The 16029-nt window shown below is 44.2% G+C and overlaps 1 protein-coding gene across 1 annotated transcript in view; it reads right to left on the reverse strand.

The window, feature by feature from the left end:
* LOC127568581 (solute carrier family 22 member 3-like) overlaps window positions 1-16029 on the reverse strand; it is a 34586-nt gene that overhangs the window by 13508 nt on the left and 5049 nt on the right. Inside the window, exons 2-5 of the mRNA XM_052012504.1 lie at window positions 14861-14964; window positions 14623-14777; window positions 2679-2847; window positions 2465-2582 (exon numbers count right to left, since the gene is read on the reverse strand). Of these exons, the coding sequence (XP_051868464.1) occupies window positions 2465-2582; window positions 2679-2847; window positions 14623-14777; window positions 14861-14964 (546 nt within the window). The remainder of the gene's footprint in view (window positions 1-2464; window positions 2583-2678; window positions 2848-14622; window positions 14778-14860; window positions 14965-16029) is intronic.

The following is a 16029-nucleotide window of genomic DNA, read 5'->3' on the forward strand; positions in this document are numbered from 1 at the left end:
GGACCCTCATACTAAGGCAGCAACAATATGAGATGGAGTCAATCTGGGTGAAGATAAATCTCACCTTCTGGTTTGAATCAACAAAATGTTGTCTTCAGGGAAGATTAACAGCAGATGCTGCAAATCATTCGAGCTGATTCTTGTATTGAACATTGTTGTATGTCCACTTGGTTCATGGTGACCCCGGGGAGAACATGAGCTCAGGGTACCATCCACAAGCAGCCCTGGAACCTTTATATCCCAACCAGGTGTCCCATCAGAGCTGCTCCTAATTTCCTGACATATCTCTGTAACAGTCAGAACCCCCTAAAAATGGCAGAGAGTTTTTTTTTCTTCCTTCTCAGGATCTGAACATCACTGATAATGCAAGCATTTATTGCCCTTGTGAAGTAGGCTGAGCTGCCTTCCTGAACTGTTGCAGTCCTTCCTGTGCAGGTACCTACTCCCATGGAGCTATTGGGCAGGGAGGTCCAGGATTTAGACCCAGTGATGAGGAAGGATTGTTTGATGTACTTCCAAGGCAGGACGTCGTGTGACTTGGAGGGGAACCTGCAAGTGGAGGTGTTCCTGGGTTGTAGAGGTCACGGATTTAGGAGGTGCTCTCAGAGCAGCCTGGGTGAAAATCTGCAGAGCAGTTTGTTGAGTGCTGCTCTGCTGGGTTATGGGTACACAGGCTATGGGTCAGTAAGGAGCATTGATTAAACCTTCATTGGGAGATTGAGAAAGAGGGGCTCTTTAAGTCTCCCACCAAACTTTCGATGGAAGACCGGCACAGCTCCCCTGGCAGTTCAGGGCTCCTGCAGCTGTGGTCTCCGCAGCCCAGTACCTGCCCGCCCAGCATTCTCGCCTCTGGTCGAGCTTCTAGTTTCAGGCCTTGCACCAGGTACCTGAGCACACAGTCAGGCTCCCACCCAGGAGCCTGAAGGAGGCCGTGTTGTCAGGTGTAGAATCATGACAGCACAGAGGGAGGTCTCTCAGACCATTGTCCCCACTCTACAACAGGTTACAAACCAGTCCGCCCTCTGCAGAATGTTGTAAATGTTGCATTACCCTCCAACCTGGCCTCACCTCCCTCTCACCTCACTCTAAGGTAAAACAGTTCAACACATTGCCACCCCTTTGACCTCTTGGCCAAATATCACACAGGAGACTGTTTTGCCTGATCTACCCAATACCATCAACATTCCTGTAAAATCATTCTGTGGTCTAAGGACAACGGTCCCCACCTTCCCCAGGTGCTCCACCCAAAGAAAATCTCCCTTCCCTGATACCATCCTGCTAAGTTGATTCACAAACTTTCCAAGGTCTTGACAGCTTTTCAAAGTGCAGTGCCCCGAGTTGTCAAAGTTGGGATTTTGTACTCCACACCCCTCTGTATAATGGCATATTTCTCTTGCAGTTTCTTTCCCTGCCAATCTTTGGGAAATCCAATGGGCTGGGTGATTCTCAGAGTTACAGAGTCATAGAGAGGTACAGCCCTTCGGCCCATCAAATCCACCTCGACCATCAAACACCCATTACACTAATCTGACAATCCCATTTTTTTATTCTCCCCACATTCCCATCAACTTCACCCAGAACCTATCGTTCACCTACACACTAGGGACAATTCACAGTGGACAATTAACCTGCCAACCTGCATGTCTTTAGGATGTGGGGAGAAACCAGAGGACCCAGGAGAAACCCACACAGGGAGAACACCACACAGACAGTACCCGAGGTCAGGATTGAACCCTGATCTCTGTCACTGTGAGGCAGTGGCTCTACTAGCTGCGCCACTGTGCTGCCCTGCTGTTCTCCCCCAGCTACACCACCTTATCAGGGACAGGAATATCAGTAGCAAAAGCGGACGGGGTTCTGAGCATCAGACAATGAGATGAATTATTGGCACACAGTCCACAAGAGGCTGCAGTAAGGACAAGTACCAGACCTGCTGGCAGATTTGTCCGAGTGTTAGAAGTCTCACTAATGGTTACCTCTGATTCCAGTCGCACATGTTTGGTTGGTGGGTGCATGAGCTGGTGGGAATGAGGATTATAACAACATCATTAGCCCTAGTGAGCAGATATTTACGAGACTGGCACTTAGTTCTAGTGGGAGGGTCACCACTGAACTTTGAGGATGGCGTGGCTAATTGGTATGTCAGTGCTACTACTGCCCATTTTATGGTGGAATCATAGCTGTAGCAACACAAGAATCACTCTCAAAGTATTCAAGGTCAACTATGTACCCAAGTTTCTCTTCATTATAATAGTTGTTAGTTGAAATGCTGAGATATTAATGTTTCTTCTCATTTAATCTCATGTTACCTCATTCAAACTGCAACAAAAGATAAGCAATTTTGCACATCCATGTGTCAAAAAAGCTTTAACCAATCTTGTGTTTATGTCCTATGTGCAACCAACACTGGGGCACTTAAAATTCTGCCATGACTTTCCAAAATTCCTTGCCTCAAATCAATTACCTCTTTGTAGGTTGACGGGAGACACTTTCCATTCTGTTCTGCCATCTCCTGGGCAACTTTCAATGCTTCTTTGATTCTCTTGCGGGATAACAACCACCGAGGAGACTCAGGGATTAGGCTAAAAGTAGAACAGGTCCAATTTGTGAAATGAATCAACACTGTGATCATTGTGCACCATTCATCGATGGGAAAGTTTGCAGTAAATCGAAATTACCAGCAGTAAAGCAGCAAGACGAAATTGGGGACAGTAATGGCCATTTGGATTCCTTTCCAAGATTTTATCATGTATGCAAAACCAGGAAGTAACATTGCACCCAAGGAGAAAACTGCCTGTGTTACTACTATAACAACTCTTCTGTATCTGCATCCAACAATTTCTGTGGCTGAAAAGAAATAACAATGTCATTTCTTTGGACATGATCATTGTCAATACACAATGACACATCAAGGATATATGGTTAATTGTACTTGACGATAATTAGATTTGAGATTTTGATTGGTAAACGGCAATAGATAACAATTTTGCCTCAAACTTAAAGTATCTCCATAATTAATAACTGGCACTTATTAATGTGTCCACCCCGTATGTTGTAACAAAAAAAGCATTTTCTGCATTTTCACTTTTGTTCTCTTATAGAACATAGAACAGTACAGCACCGGAACAGGCCCTTCGGCCCACAGTCTTGTGCCGAACCAATTGCATTAGTAATAAAATGCCCAACTAAACTAATCCCTTCTGCCTACACAATGTCCATATCCTACCACTTCCCTCATATTCATGTGCCTATCTAAGAGATTCTTGAACACCCCTATTGTATTTGTCTCCAACACCACCCCAGTAAGAGCATTCCAGGCACCCACTACCCTCTGTGTAAAAAAACTTGCCCCACACATCTCCTTTGAACCTACCTCCTATCACCTTAAATGCATGCCCTCTGGTATTATTTCAACCCTGGGGAAAAGATATTGGCTGTCTACTGTATCTACGTCTCTCATAATCTTATAAACCTCTATCAGATCTCCCCTTAGCCTACAACCCAAGTTTGTCTAACCTCTCCTCATAGCACATGCCCTCTAATCCAGGCAACATCTTGGTAAACCTCTTCTGCATCCTCTCCAAAGCCTCGACATCCTTCCTATAATGGGGCAACCAGAACTGAATGCAATACTCCAGATGCTGCCTAACTAAGGTTTTATAAAGCTGCAACATAACTTCCCGACTCTTGAACTCAATGCCTCGACTAATGAAGGCAAGCATGCCATAAGCCTTCTTTACAGCCCTATCAACCTGTGTAGCCACTTTCAGGGAGCCATGAACTTGGACCCCAAGATCCCTCTGCTTATCAACACTGTTAAGGGTCTTGCCATTAACAGTGTACTGTCTCTTTATATTTGATCTCCCAAAGTGCAACACTTCACATTTGGCCGGGTTTAACTCAATCTGCCATTTCTCAGCCCATATCTGCAACTGATCTATATCCTGCTGTATCCTTTACCAGTCTTCTACGCTATCCACAACACCACTGATCTTCGTATCATCTGCAGACTTACTAACCCACCCATGTACATTTTCATCCAGGTCATTTATATACATCGCAAACAGCAGACGTCCCAGTACGGATCCCTGAGGAACACCATTAGTCACAGACCTCCAGCCAGAATGAGTCCCATCAACCACCACCCTCTGTCTTCTACAGGCAAGCGAGTTCTGAATCCAAACAGCCAATTCACCGTGGATTCAATGCATCTTATCATCTGGATGAGCCTCCCATGAGGGACCTTGTCAAACACCTTATTAAGATCCATGTAGACAACATCCACAGCTCTGCCTTCATTAATCACCCTCGTCACCTCGTCAAAAAACTCAATCAAGTTAGTAAGGCATGACTTGCCCCCCACAAAACCATGTTGACTGTCCCTAATTAGGCTATGGTTTTCTAAATGCTCATAGTCCTATCCCAGAGAATCCTCTCCAGTAACTTCCCTACCATTGACGTGAGACTCACTGCTCTATAGTTACCAGGATTATCCCTGTTTCCCTTCTAGAATAATGGAATAACAGTAGTTACTCACCAGTTCTCTGGGACCTCGCCTGTGGCTAGAAAGGACACGAAGATATTGATCAAAGTACCAGCAATCTTATTTCTTGCCTCTCTCAATAACCTGAAGTATATCCCATCAGGCCCTGAGGACTTATCTACCTTAATGCTCTTTAAGAGACCCAACACAACCTCCACCTTTATCTTGAAATGCCCTAGCATATCAGCATGCTCCACACTGATCTCCCTATCCTCCAGTTCCTTTTCCTTGGTAAATACTGATTCAAAGTACTCATTAAAGACCTCACCCACAGTAGTCCTACCCTCTCCCTAGTTATCCTCTTGCTCTTGATGTATGTATAGAATGTCTAGGGGTTCTCTTTAATGCTGCTTGCCAAAGACTTTTCATGGCCCCTCTTGGCTTTCCTAATTCCCTTCTTGAGTTCCTTTCTGGCGTCTTTATAATCCTCAAGTGCTCTGATTGATCCTACCTTCCTAAGCTTTACATACTTTTCCTTCTTTTTCTTGACTAAATTCACCACCTCTCTCGACATCCAAGGTTCCCTTACCTTGCCTCCCTTGTCCTTCCTTTGTACTGGAACATACCTGTCCTGTACTCTATGCAGTTGGTCTTTAAACACCCTTCACATGTCAGATGTGGACTTGCCCAAAAAAGCTCTTCTCAATTATTCTCCCTAGTTCCTGCCTAATGCTCTTGTAATTTGCCCTGCTCCAATGAAATACTCTCCCACAATGTCCATACTTATGTTTATCTATAGCAATCTTAACACTTAAGGAGTTGTGGTCACTGTTCCCTAACTGTTCTCCCACTGAAAGATTGGTCATCTAGCCAGGTTCGTTACCCAACACCAGGTCTAGTACGGCACCTCCTCTCGTTGGACTATCTACATATTGATTTAAGAAACCCTCCTGGATGCACCTAACAAATTCTACCCTGTCTAAACCTCTTACACTAAGGAGGTCCCAGTTTATTTTAGGGAAGTTGAAGTCCCCCACGACAACAACCCTATTAGTTTTACACCTTCCCCTAATCTGCCTGCATATCTGTTCCTCAATGTCCCGGTGGCTATGGGGGTGGGGGAGGGGGGGAGGTCTGTTGTATAATCCCATCAGAATGAATGCACCTTTCTTATTTTTGAGCTCTACCCATATAGACTCAGTGGATGAGCCCTCCATTATGTCCCCTCTGAGTACAGCTGCGATATTGTCCCTGACTAGTTGTGCAACTCCCCCCCTTTGACAGGAACACAATTTTCCTGTCAAACAAACAAGATGAATTAAAGCAGCTATGATTTACTGATATATTCAAATTTACATATTTTGATATTTGATTAAATGAAAATATTATGGTAAATTGTGCCTTGCACACTTAAATTTGAAGATCTAAGCTGTTAAAAAAAATGGAAATATCCAAAAGTAAACATTTTGTTATCTGTTATAATTATTAAAAAGAAAAACTTGACTTCTACCAGGTCTAACTATAACTGATAAAGGAAGTCTATGGGTATAAATATCAATTGCTTGAATTTATAATGTTAATATCATTCATTTTGTGGATATGAATTTGTGGATCTCGTTATAAGTATTCTAAAACATTGTGCACCCTCTAATTGTGGCCAGACAGAAGGCTGAAGTCAGATGGAACATACATTAACATGCACAAATTCCAATGTTATCACATTCAAGCAGATGATAAAACCAATGAATTCCAACGTAGGATAATGCACCCATGCCCAGCGTTCCCTCTAAGCTTGACTCCATCCGAAACCTTGCTGCCCATATCCTGACTCCATCACACTGTGAGAGTTGAACGGCATTATTTCATGCTCCGTGTTTTCTAATCTGTCCACCATCTGCCCCTCCCTGTAAACCCACCAGCACTCCCAATGTCCCTGCACTACTCTCACTGCAAAACAATCACCATGAACTTGGGGCAGGTGCTGCCACTCATTCTTGCTGGAGGACGTTTTAAAATTTTGTTGGCTTAAACGAGTGAGAGTTGGCATGGCCAGGAGATACCTTATTGCATGAGGTGAAAGGGGAATCTTTGTTTGCAAAAATGGGTGGTTGAAGTAACAGGTTTGAGATTAACTGATTGGGGATGGTACCACTGACACTGCCCCACACCAAAACCTCAGCAGGTTCAGGACCACAGAGTCAAAGATCCAGCCCTGGTCTCATTACTCTGCTGGAGATGCTGTATATTTGCAAGCTGTAACATAATTCACTGTGTTAATTTTATATGTAGGTGCTTTAGCTCTTTTGAGCATTGGAAATAAGTATTTGGAATTGTATTGTGATTTCACAAGTAGTCGGGTTAGTGCAGAGCGGCACTCTAATCTTTATGTTTGACTTGCATTGCATAAAGTAAAATGTATTAGGGATGAGTTTCCTCATGACTTCTCCTGCTTCTGCTCCTACAGTAACTCCATCAACCTGTGATCCCACTGATCAAATGACCCAGGATCCCAGCCATGTAACATGAGACCAAGTGCCTTCCAGTGAATCTCCCCCTCCTGACTCTCCCTGCAATGTTATCACCATGACAATGGCAAATGACGCCCTCCTTTCATTGCTGGTAGAGACTTTAAAAATTCATTGGCTTAAGTGGGTGAGAGTTGGTGGGGCTGGGAGATATGTAATTACAGAACGTGATCATCATTACTAGAAATGGGTAGTTGAAGTAAGCAGGTTTGAGATTAATTTGGGAGGAAATACACCACTGACACTCAACCACACTAAAGACCTCAGGTGGGTTCAGGACCCCATTGTCAAAGATCAGGCGTATACTCAGCACGCCCTCAGCATATTCTAAATACTCTAAAAATTAATGTCCCAAATCAACCCAGACAAAATAACTCCAGATAATGATTCAATGAAGGAACGATCCAGTCAGTGATTTAACCTGGTGCACCGCAGCAGAGGCAGTGAATCCCCACCCATATACTCTCCTGCAGAAACAGCACTCGAATCCATATAGTGGGCATCTTTTTCCCCGTGTCCTTCACTCTACATTCTGCAAATGGCTACAAGTTGCTTATTGGCACCCTGAGACATCCAGAATTTGACCAAAGCCCTTGCCCCCACTGAATTTGACTGGGGTCCTTCCTCCACCCTTGAGACATCCCAGAAATTCACTCCTTGTCCCTGAGTTAACCCAGAATCCGACCAGATCCCTTTCTCCTCATTCCATATTCACCACATGCCCCGGTTAGTCCATAACCCCACACACTCATGATCCAACCTGCTGCTTCCCCTCCCCTCCCCCATATGCCCACCTCATTCTTGCCAAGGAAACACTGGAAAAAGAAATTAATAAGTAATAACATTTTCCTGATGTTTGAATCAGAACATTTTTTACATTTTATTCTGTTTAATTAAAAACCAGTGTTACAATTGGCTTGACAATAAATAAAGCATTTTGTTTTGCCATTCAACTGTACAATCAACCTGGAAAGTCCAATAATGATTATTGCAAGAAACACTCCATTTATTTGTCAGAACATTTAACAAATAATCTTTCAGCATAATCAACACCACTTGGATATCCTTTTGCATAATGCTAAACAATATTGCTAAAGATTAACAAGAGTTTTAACACTGTGGGTCACAAGCAACATTAAGAAATCAGCCCAGTTTTGTACTGGAAAAATACAAAACTGGAAGGATCACAATTCAAGTTTATTAAACTGCAAAGCAGAATTGATGACATGAGCAACAGATGCTTGACACAAAGCCAGTATAGGTGGCAGAGTGGTGCAGCAGGTAGTGCTGCTACCTCACAACTCCAGCCATCCAGGTTTCACCCAGGTGCTGTTGGTGTGGAGTTTGCACGTTATCCCTGGGACTGTGTGGGTTTCCCCCGGGTGCTCTGGTTTCCTCCCAGATCCCAAAGGTTGATAGGTTAATTGACCAAAGTAAATTGTCTCTTATGTGTAGGTGAGTGGTAGAGTCTGGTGGTGCTGGGGGGAGTTGAAGGAAATGTGGAAGGAAGAATAAAATGGGTTTAATGAAGGATTAGTGAAAATGGGTTGATGATCAGTGTGGACTCAGTGGGCTGAAGGTCCCGTTTCCGTGCTGTATGAGCCAATGACTCCCTAAAACTGGGGAGTGCCTCTGTACATGAAGGACAAACAAAGGAGTTAGCTCCAGATCTGAAGCAGTTGAAACAGACTGAAATTTGGGCAGTGAATTCTGTGGAATTGCTGCATCATCCAAAAGAGAATTGAACTCACTCCTGGATCAAGGAAGAGGGAAGGCATTAGGAAAAGAATTAAAACAAGTACATTTCCTGGAACAAGACAAAGAGGATGTTATAGGCCAGGAAGCTGAATGCCCTTCCCACCAACTCTTACAAAGTGGGATTACTGATACATGGGATCAAATTCGTAAACATTAGGAATCAGGAAGTTACGAAATATTCAAATTTGTCATCCGGAAGATTTCTGGTCATCAACTTGTCCTTCCATCTTGAGTTTGCTTGCCTCAGCTCGGCGTTTTGAAGGAGGTTATCAGATACATGGCCAGTGGTTAGGATTTTGAACTTGGGTCCCAACACTGTTGCAAAGTCCCATTGGCAGGAAGAGTTAGCACATTGGCTTGTTACCTGGGCACTGCAGGATCATCATTCCTGAATCCACTGCCGACTGTTGCTCTGCTTCTATATCTGTTTCCATATCATCGGTCATCTCCCAATGGAATTAACTTATGCACTCAGGAACCTGGGGTGGTGCTGGGAAAAGGAGATTGTTCAGCTTCTGATGGCTCGGGCATTGGTTGTGTTGCCTGAGGTGATCTTGTCCCCTGTGCTAACTGTGCTGGATACTGGGATCCCAACCACAATCACCAAAAAACTGATGATGCATGTAATAATCTCCTTCAAAAAGCAAACCAATCAAGAAGGAGGGATGAATTGTTGACCACCAGATTCTTCTGGATGGCAATTGCCCATATTTAGTGTTGCTATGGCAAGAACTACAATGCATGAAGCATGACTACTACAAGCAGCAGTTTGGAGACAGCTCTGTCCCTGCTGGTGTGGGTACTACTGATATCCATCAAAAGGAACGTTAGTTGATCATCAGGGGTAAAAGTGGATGAAGGTCCAATATTGCAAGTTTCAATGGAAAACTTGAACAGCTCAAGAGGAAGTCCTCAGTCACCTGCTGAAAATGAGGAGATCACAAAGTGATATATGCCATTAAATCAGAGTACAGTGGCAGGAATCTTCTGCTCCACCCTTGTCACCAGATATTGGGTAAAAATGGTACATTGTGATTAATAATTTATATATGGTTTATATGCAGAGCTATCAATGATTTGTCACCCAATGAGAAGATATAATGTAAAAGCATGCAAAAACTGTAAGTGTAGTTACCTTCACCAACAGAGATCTATTGGTGCAATCTCAAGTTATGAATCAAAATCTATAATTCATAAATAGGAGCTTTAGCATGTCACCAAATACTGTAACAAACTTCTACAGGTGCACAGTTGAAAGTATCTTGACTGGATGCATCAAGGCCTTGTATGGCAATTCCAATGCACAGGAATACAGGAGGCTGCAGAGAGTAGCGGACACAGCCCGGTCCATCACGGGCACAGCCCTTCCCACTGTTGACAGATTCTACAGGAGGTGCTGCCTCAAGCAGCTGACATCTATCATCAAGGATCCCCACCATCCAGGTCATGTCCCCTTCACGCTGCTACCATCTGGCAGGAGGTACAGAAGCCTGAAGTCCTGCACCACCAGGTTCAGGAACAGTTACTTTCCTACAACCATCAGGTTCTTAAGCCAACCTGCACAACCCTAATCCTACCTCAGCAATGGAATACAACAGACCGTAGAACATAGAATATTACAGCACAGTACAGGCCCTTCGGCCCACAATGCTGTGCTGCTCTAAGATCTATCTAACCCTTCTCTCCCACATAGCCCTCCATTTTTCTATCATTCATGTGTCTATCTAAGAGCCTCTTAAATGTCCCTAATGTATCTGCCTCCACCGCCTCTGCTGGCAGTGCTTTCCATGCACCCACCACTCTCTGTGTAAAAAACTTACCCCTGACATCCACCCCTATACCTTCCTCCAATCACCTTAAAATTATGCACCCTTGTGTTAGCCATTGTCACTGTGGGAAAAAGTCTCTGACTGGCCACTCGATCTATGCCTCTTATCACCTTGTACACGTCTATCAAGTCACCTCTCATCGTCCAAAGAGAAAAGCTCTAGCTCACTCAACCTAAGACATGTTCTCCAATTCAGGCAGCATCCTGGTAAATCTCCTCTGCACCCTCTCTATAGCTTCCACATCCTTCCTATAATGAGGCGACCAGAACTGAACACAATACTCCAAGTGTGGTCTAACCAGAGTTTTATAGAGCTGCAACATTACCTGGTGGCTCTTGAACTCAATACCCTGACTAATGAAGGCCAACGCACCATATGTCTTCTTAAAAACCCTCTCAACCTGCACGGCAACCTTCAGGGATCTATGGACTTGGACCCCAAGACTCCTCTGTTCCTCCACACTGCTAAGAGTCCTGCCATTAACCTTGTATTCTGCCTTCAAAATTCAATCTTCCAAAGTGTATCACTTCACACTTATCCTGATTGAACTCCATCTGCCACTTCTCAGCCCAGCTCTGCATGCTATCAATGTCCTTTTGTAACCTACAGCAACCTTCTACACTATCCACAACACCACCAACCTTCGTGTCATCTGCAAACTTACTAACCCACCCTTCCACATCCTCATCCAAATCATTTATAAAAATCACAAAGAACAGGGGTCCCACAACAGATCCCTGCAGGACACCACTGGTCACTGTCTTCCAGGCAGAATATGCTCCATCTATCACCACCTTCTGTCTTCTATGGGCGAGCCAATTCTGAATCCACACAGCCAGGTTTCCCTGGATCCCATGCCTCCTGTCTTTCTGAATGAACCTTCCATGAGGAACCTTATCAAATGCCTTACTAAAATCCATGTATACTACATCCACTGCTCTACCTTCATCAATGTACTTTGTCACATCCTCAAAGAATTCACGACCTGCCCCTCACAAAGCCATGCTGACTGTCCCTAATCAGCCTATGCTTCTCCAAATGCCCATAAATCCTGTCTCTAAGAATCTTCTCCAGTAATTTGCCCATGCCTGAAGTATGACTCACTGGCCTGTAATTCCCAGGGTTATCCCTACTCCCTTTCTTGAACAAAGGAACAACATCTGCCACCCTCCAATCATCTGGCACTACTCCTGTGGCCAGTGAGGACACAAAGATCATCGCCAAAGGCGCAGCAATCTCTTCCCTCACTTCCTGTAATAACCTTGGATGTATCCCGTCTGGCCCTGGTGACTTATCTACCCTAATGTTTTTCAAAAGTTCCAACACATCCTCTTTCCTCATGTCAACATGCCCCAGCATAGATGTTGTACGCCATCTTCACAAATGTCAAGGTCTCTCTCGGTGAATACTGAAGCAAAGTATTCATTAAGGACCTCTCCTACCTCTTCTGACTCCAGACACATGTTTCCTCTTTTATCCCTGATCGATCCTACCCTCACTCTGGTCATCCTCCTATTCTTCACATACATGTAGAATGCCTTGGGGTTTTCCTTAATGCTACTCCCCAAGGCTTCTCATGCTGCCTTCTAGCTCTCCTAAGTCCATTCTTAAGCTCCCTCTTGGTTACCTTGTAACTCTCCAGAGCCTTGTCCAATCCTTGCTTTCTAAACCTTAGGTAAGCTTCTTTCTTCCTCTTGACAAGATATTCTATACCTCCTGTCAACAACGGTTCCTTCACTCTACCATCCTTACCCTGCCTCAATGGGACAAACCTATCCAGACCCCCATGCAAGTACTCCCTAAACAACCTCCACATTTCTGTTGTGTATGTCCCCAAGAACATCTGTTGCCAATTTACACTCCCAAGTTCCTGCCTAATACAATCATAATTCCCCCTCCCCCAATTAAATACTTTCCCATATCGTCTGCTCCTATCCCTCTTTGAGGCTCCTTGACCTGAGTTATGGTCACTGTCCCCAAAATGCTCTCCCACTGAGAGATCTGAAGCCTGATCAGGCTCGTTGCCTTGTACCAGGTCCAGTATGGCCTTTCCTCTAGTTGGCCTGCCCACATACTGTGTCAAGGATCATTCCTGGACAGTCCTAACAAACCCTGCCCCATCTATCCCCTTTACACTAAGGAGGTGCCAATCAATATCAGGGAAGTCGAAATCACCCATGACAACAACCCTGTTGTTTTTGCACCTCTCCAAAATCTGCCTCCTGATCTGCTCCTCAGTGTCTCTGCTGCTATTGGGGGGGGGGGGGGGGGTCTGTAGAATACTCCCAACAGAGTGATCACTTCCTTCCTGTTTCTGACTTCCACCCACACTGACTCAGTAGACAATCCCTCCAGGACATCCTCCCTTTCTACAGTTGTGACACTGTCCCTGATCAGCAAAGCCACACCCCCACCTCTTTTACCTCCATCCCTGTCCCTTTTGAAACATCTAAATCCCGGAATATCCAGCAGCCATTCCCACCCTCGTGACAGCCAAGTCTCTGTAATGGCCACAACGTCGTAGTTCCATTTACTTACCCACACTCTAAGTTCATCAGCCTTGTTCCTGATACTTCTCGCAATTAAAGTAGACACACTTCAGCCCATCCAACTGACTGCAATTTTGCCCTTTCACTGCCTATCCTTCTTCACTGTCATTCTACATGCTGCATCTACTTGTACATTAAATGCACCAACCTCTGACCTATGACTTGGGTTCCCATTCCCTTGCCAAATTAGTTTAAACCCTCACCAACAGCTTTAGCAAACCTGCCCACAAGAATACTGGTCTCCCTCCAATTCAGGTGTAATCCGTCCTTTGTGTACAGGTCGTACCTTCCCCAGAAGAGATCCCAATGATCAACAAATCTGAAACCCTGCCCTCTGCACCAAATCCTCAACCACACATTCATCTGGTCAATCAACCTATTCTTACCCCCGCTGGTGCGTGACACAGGCAGAAATCCAGAGATTGAGGTCCTGCTTTTCAGCTTCCTACCTAGCTCCCTATATTCCCTCTTCAGGACCTCATCTCTTTTCCTACCTATGTCATTGGTACCAATATGTACCATGACCTCTGGCTGTTCACCCTCCCCCGTCAGAATGCTGTGGACCTGATCCAAGACGTCCCTGATCCTGGCACCCAGGAGGCAACATACCATCCAGGCGTCTCTTTCACGTCCACAGAATCTCCTGTCTGGCCCCCTTACTGTGGAATCCCCTATCACTATGGCTCTCTTCTTCTCCCCCCTTCCCTTCTGAGCCACACGACCAGGCTCAGAGATAGACACCTGGTCACTGCAGCTTTCCTCTGGTAGGTCTTCTCCTCCAACACCTCTTGCGTTACCATGAACTTGTCTTTGATTGTGTCTTTGCCTTATTTTGCACTAAGATCTTGCATTTGGACAGTCTTTATTTTTATTTTTCACTGTATGGTATAATTTTATGTATAATTTATGCAAAATTTATATTCTGTGTGTTGTCTGTACCTACATGCCTGTGATGCTGCTGCAAGCAAGATTTTCATTGTATCTGTACCTCACTGTACTGTGCACATGACAATAAAATTGACTTGAGTCTATAGCAAAGTTATGAAATATTGCAACAGAGAAGATCAAAGTACATCACATATTCTCCTGATTAATCCTTATTGAAGATGGTGAATGGAATACAATGGTAACTCCAGTATAGGGACACAGGGTAGACTGTGATCTGAGCCTGTTTGTAATACCCCTGCATGCCTGAAGACAAAGACAAAAGAAAAAAAAACAATTGCAATGCCAGCTAATTCCTATCTCATCATCTAATAGTTGCGTTTTTACCCTGACTAGTTAGTAACTCGATCAATGCACCCAATTAGCATTTTACAAGGAAAATAAATGAATGATATGTCGTTGATTGAAGGATGTTGTCCTTTTGGAACATTTAAAATGTTCATTTAGCCTTAACATTGTATACAGTCACAGATGAAAATTATTTCCTTGTAAAGCATTCACTTTAGTCAATTGCATTCAGCTTTGAGGCTTACCAGTGACGGCAATGATGACAGATATCCCCCTTCCAAACAAGCCCTGCAGGATTCGGAAAATCACAAACACCGGATAAATTGGTGCAATGGCGACAAAAATCCCAGCAACTCCTGTACCGCCCAGACAGGTCAGTAAGCAAAGCTTGCGACCAAACCTTAAAACAGAAGCATTTGTTTTGCTTAGTTAGGGAAGGAGCCAGGGGGACAAAGTAATGGTCAGATTGCAGGTGTCACGTACCTATCCGCAGCATAGCCTGTGATTAGTACTCCAAGGAAAAAGCCGATTTGAATACAGCCTTGGGACATATCCACTTTCCAGGCATCATTGCATACGAGCTCATACTTTGGAGGAGGCAAGTAGAGGGAGATGAAACAGTTGTTCATCGTTTATAAGGATTTTCAATGTCATCACAAGTATTAACTGCTATAGACAGTGTATACAAAATTCTAGAAGTTACACTGGGCACCGTTAACAGATGAAAACTTAATATGTGAACTTAATATGGAAACTCCAATACACAGGAAAGCAAAAGGCTACAGAGAGTGGTGGACTCAGGCAGTTCCATCACGAGTACAGCTCTCTCCACCATTGAGGAGATCCACAAGAGGCAATGTCTCAGGAAGGCAACATCCATCATCAGGGAACCCCACCATCCGGGCCATGCCCTCTTCTCGATGCTGCCATCAGACAGGAGGTACAGGAACCTGAAGACCCACACCTCAAGGTTCAACAACAGCCTCTTCCCCACTGCCATTAGGTTCTTCAACCGAGCTGAAGAACCTTAATGCTGCCTTGAACTATATTTCTTCTCTCTCTCAATCTTGCACTCGTGTCATTATGTTTATTTTGTTGTTCATTTTGCACATGTGCAAGTTATGTATAATTTATGCTAATTTAAGTTTATGTTAATATGTTTGTCCTCATCTTGTAATGTACTGTGCTTCTGCTACAAAAAGCTACTTTTCATGGCATTTATATCCCTTAAATGTCTGCCTATGACAACAATAAACTTGAACAATGTGCTCAATGGTATTCCTTTAGTATTGGCTAAATGAGCTCACTCCATTGATAAAGAGCAAAAAGAAGGCTGCATGTGAACATATTATGTGTACACCCACTGCCTTCACCACAAAAATCTTCAGGTAATTAGTTTCTGAATGACTTTGCATGTTATTGAACATTCAGTTTTGACAGTCGATTATCCTTGGCTCATCCAAATGTCAAAGTGTTGCTGTGGGCAGCAGAGGTTCAACATTGGTTAAGCAGTCACTTAATCAGAATAAATGGCCCAGAGTTTCCAGATCACACACACTGATTCCCCTATCCATCAGTTCTTGCTCGCTATAAGCAGATCTTCCAGCAGCTGTCTGAGCGAAGCTAGCTCCAAGCCAGTGAGAGAGATCCAG

Source organism: Pristis pectinata, chromosome 3 (assembly GCF_009764475.1).
Source record: "Pristis pectinata isolate sPriPec2 chromosome 3, sPriPec2.1.pri, whole genome shotgun sequence".
NCBI lineage: Eukaryota > Metazoa > Chordata > Chondrichthyes > Rhinopristiformes > Pristidae > Pristis > Pristis pectinata.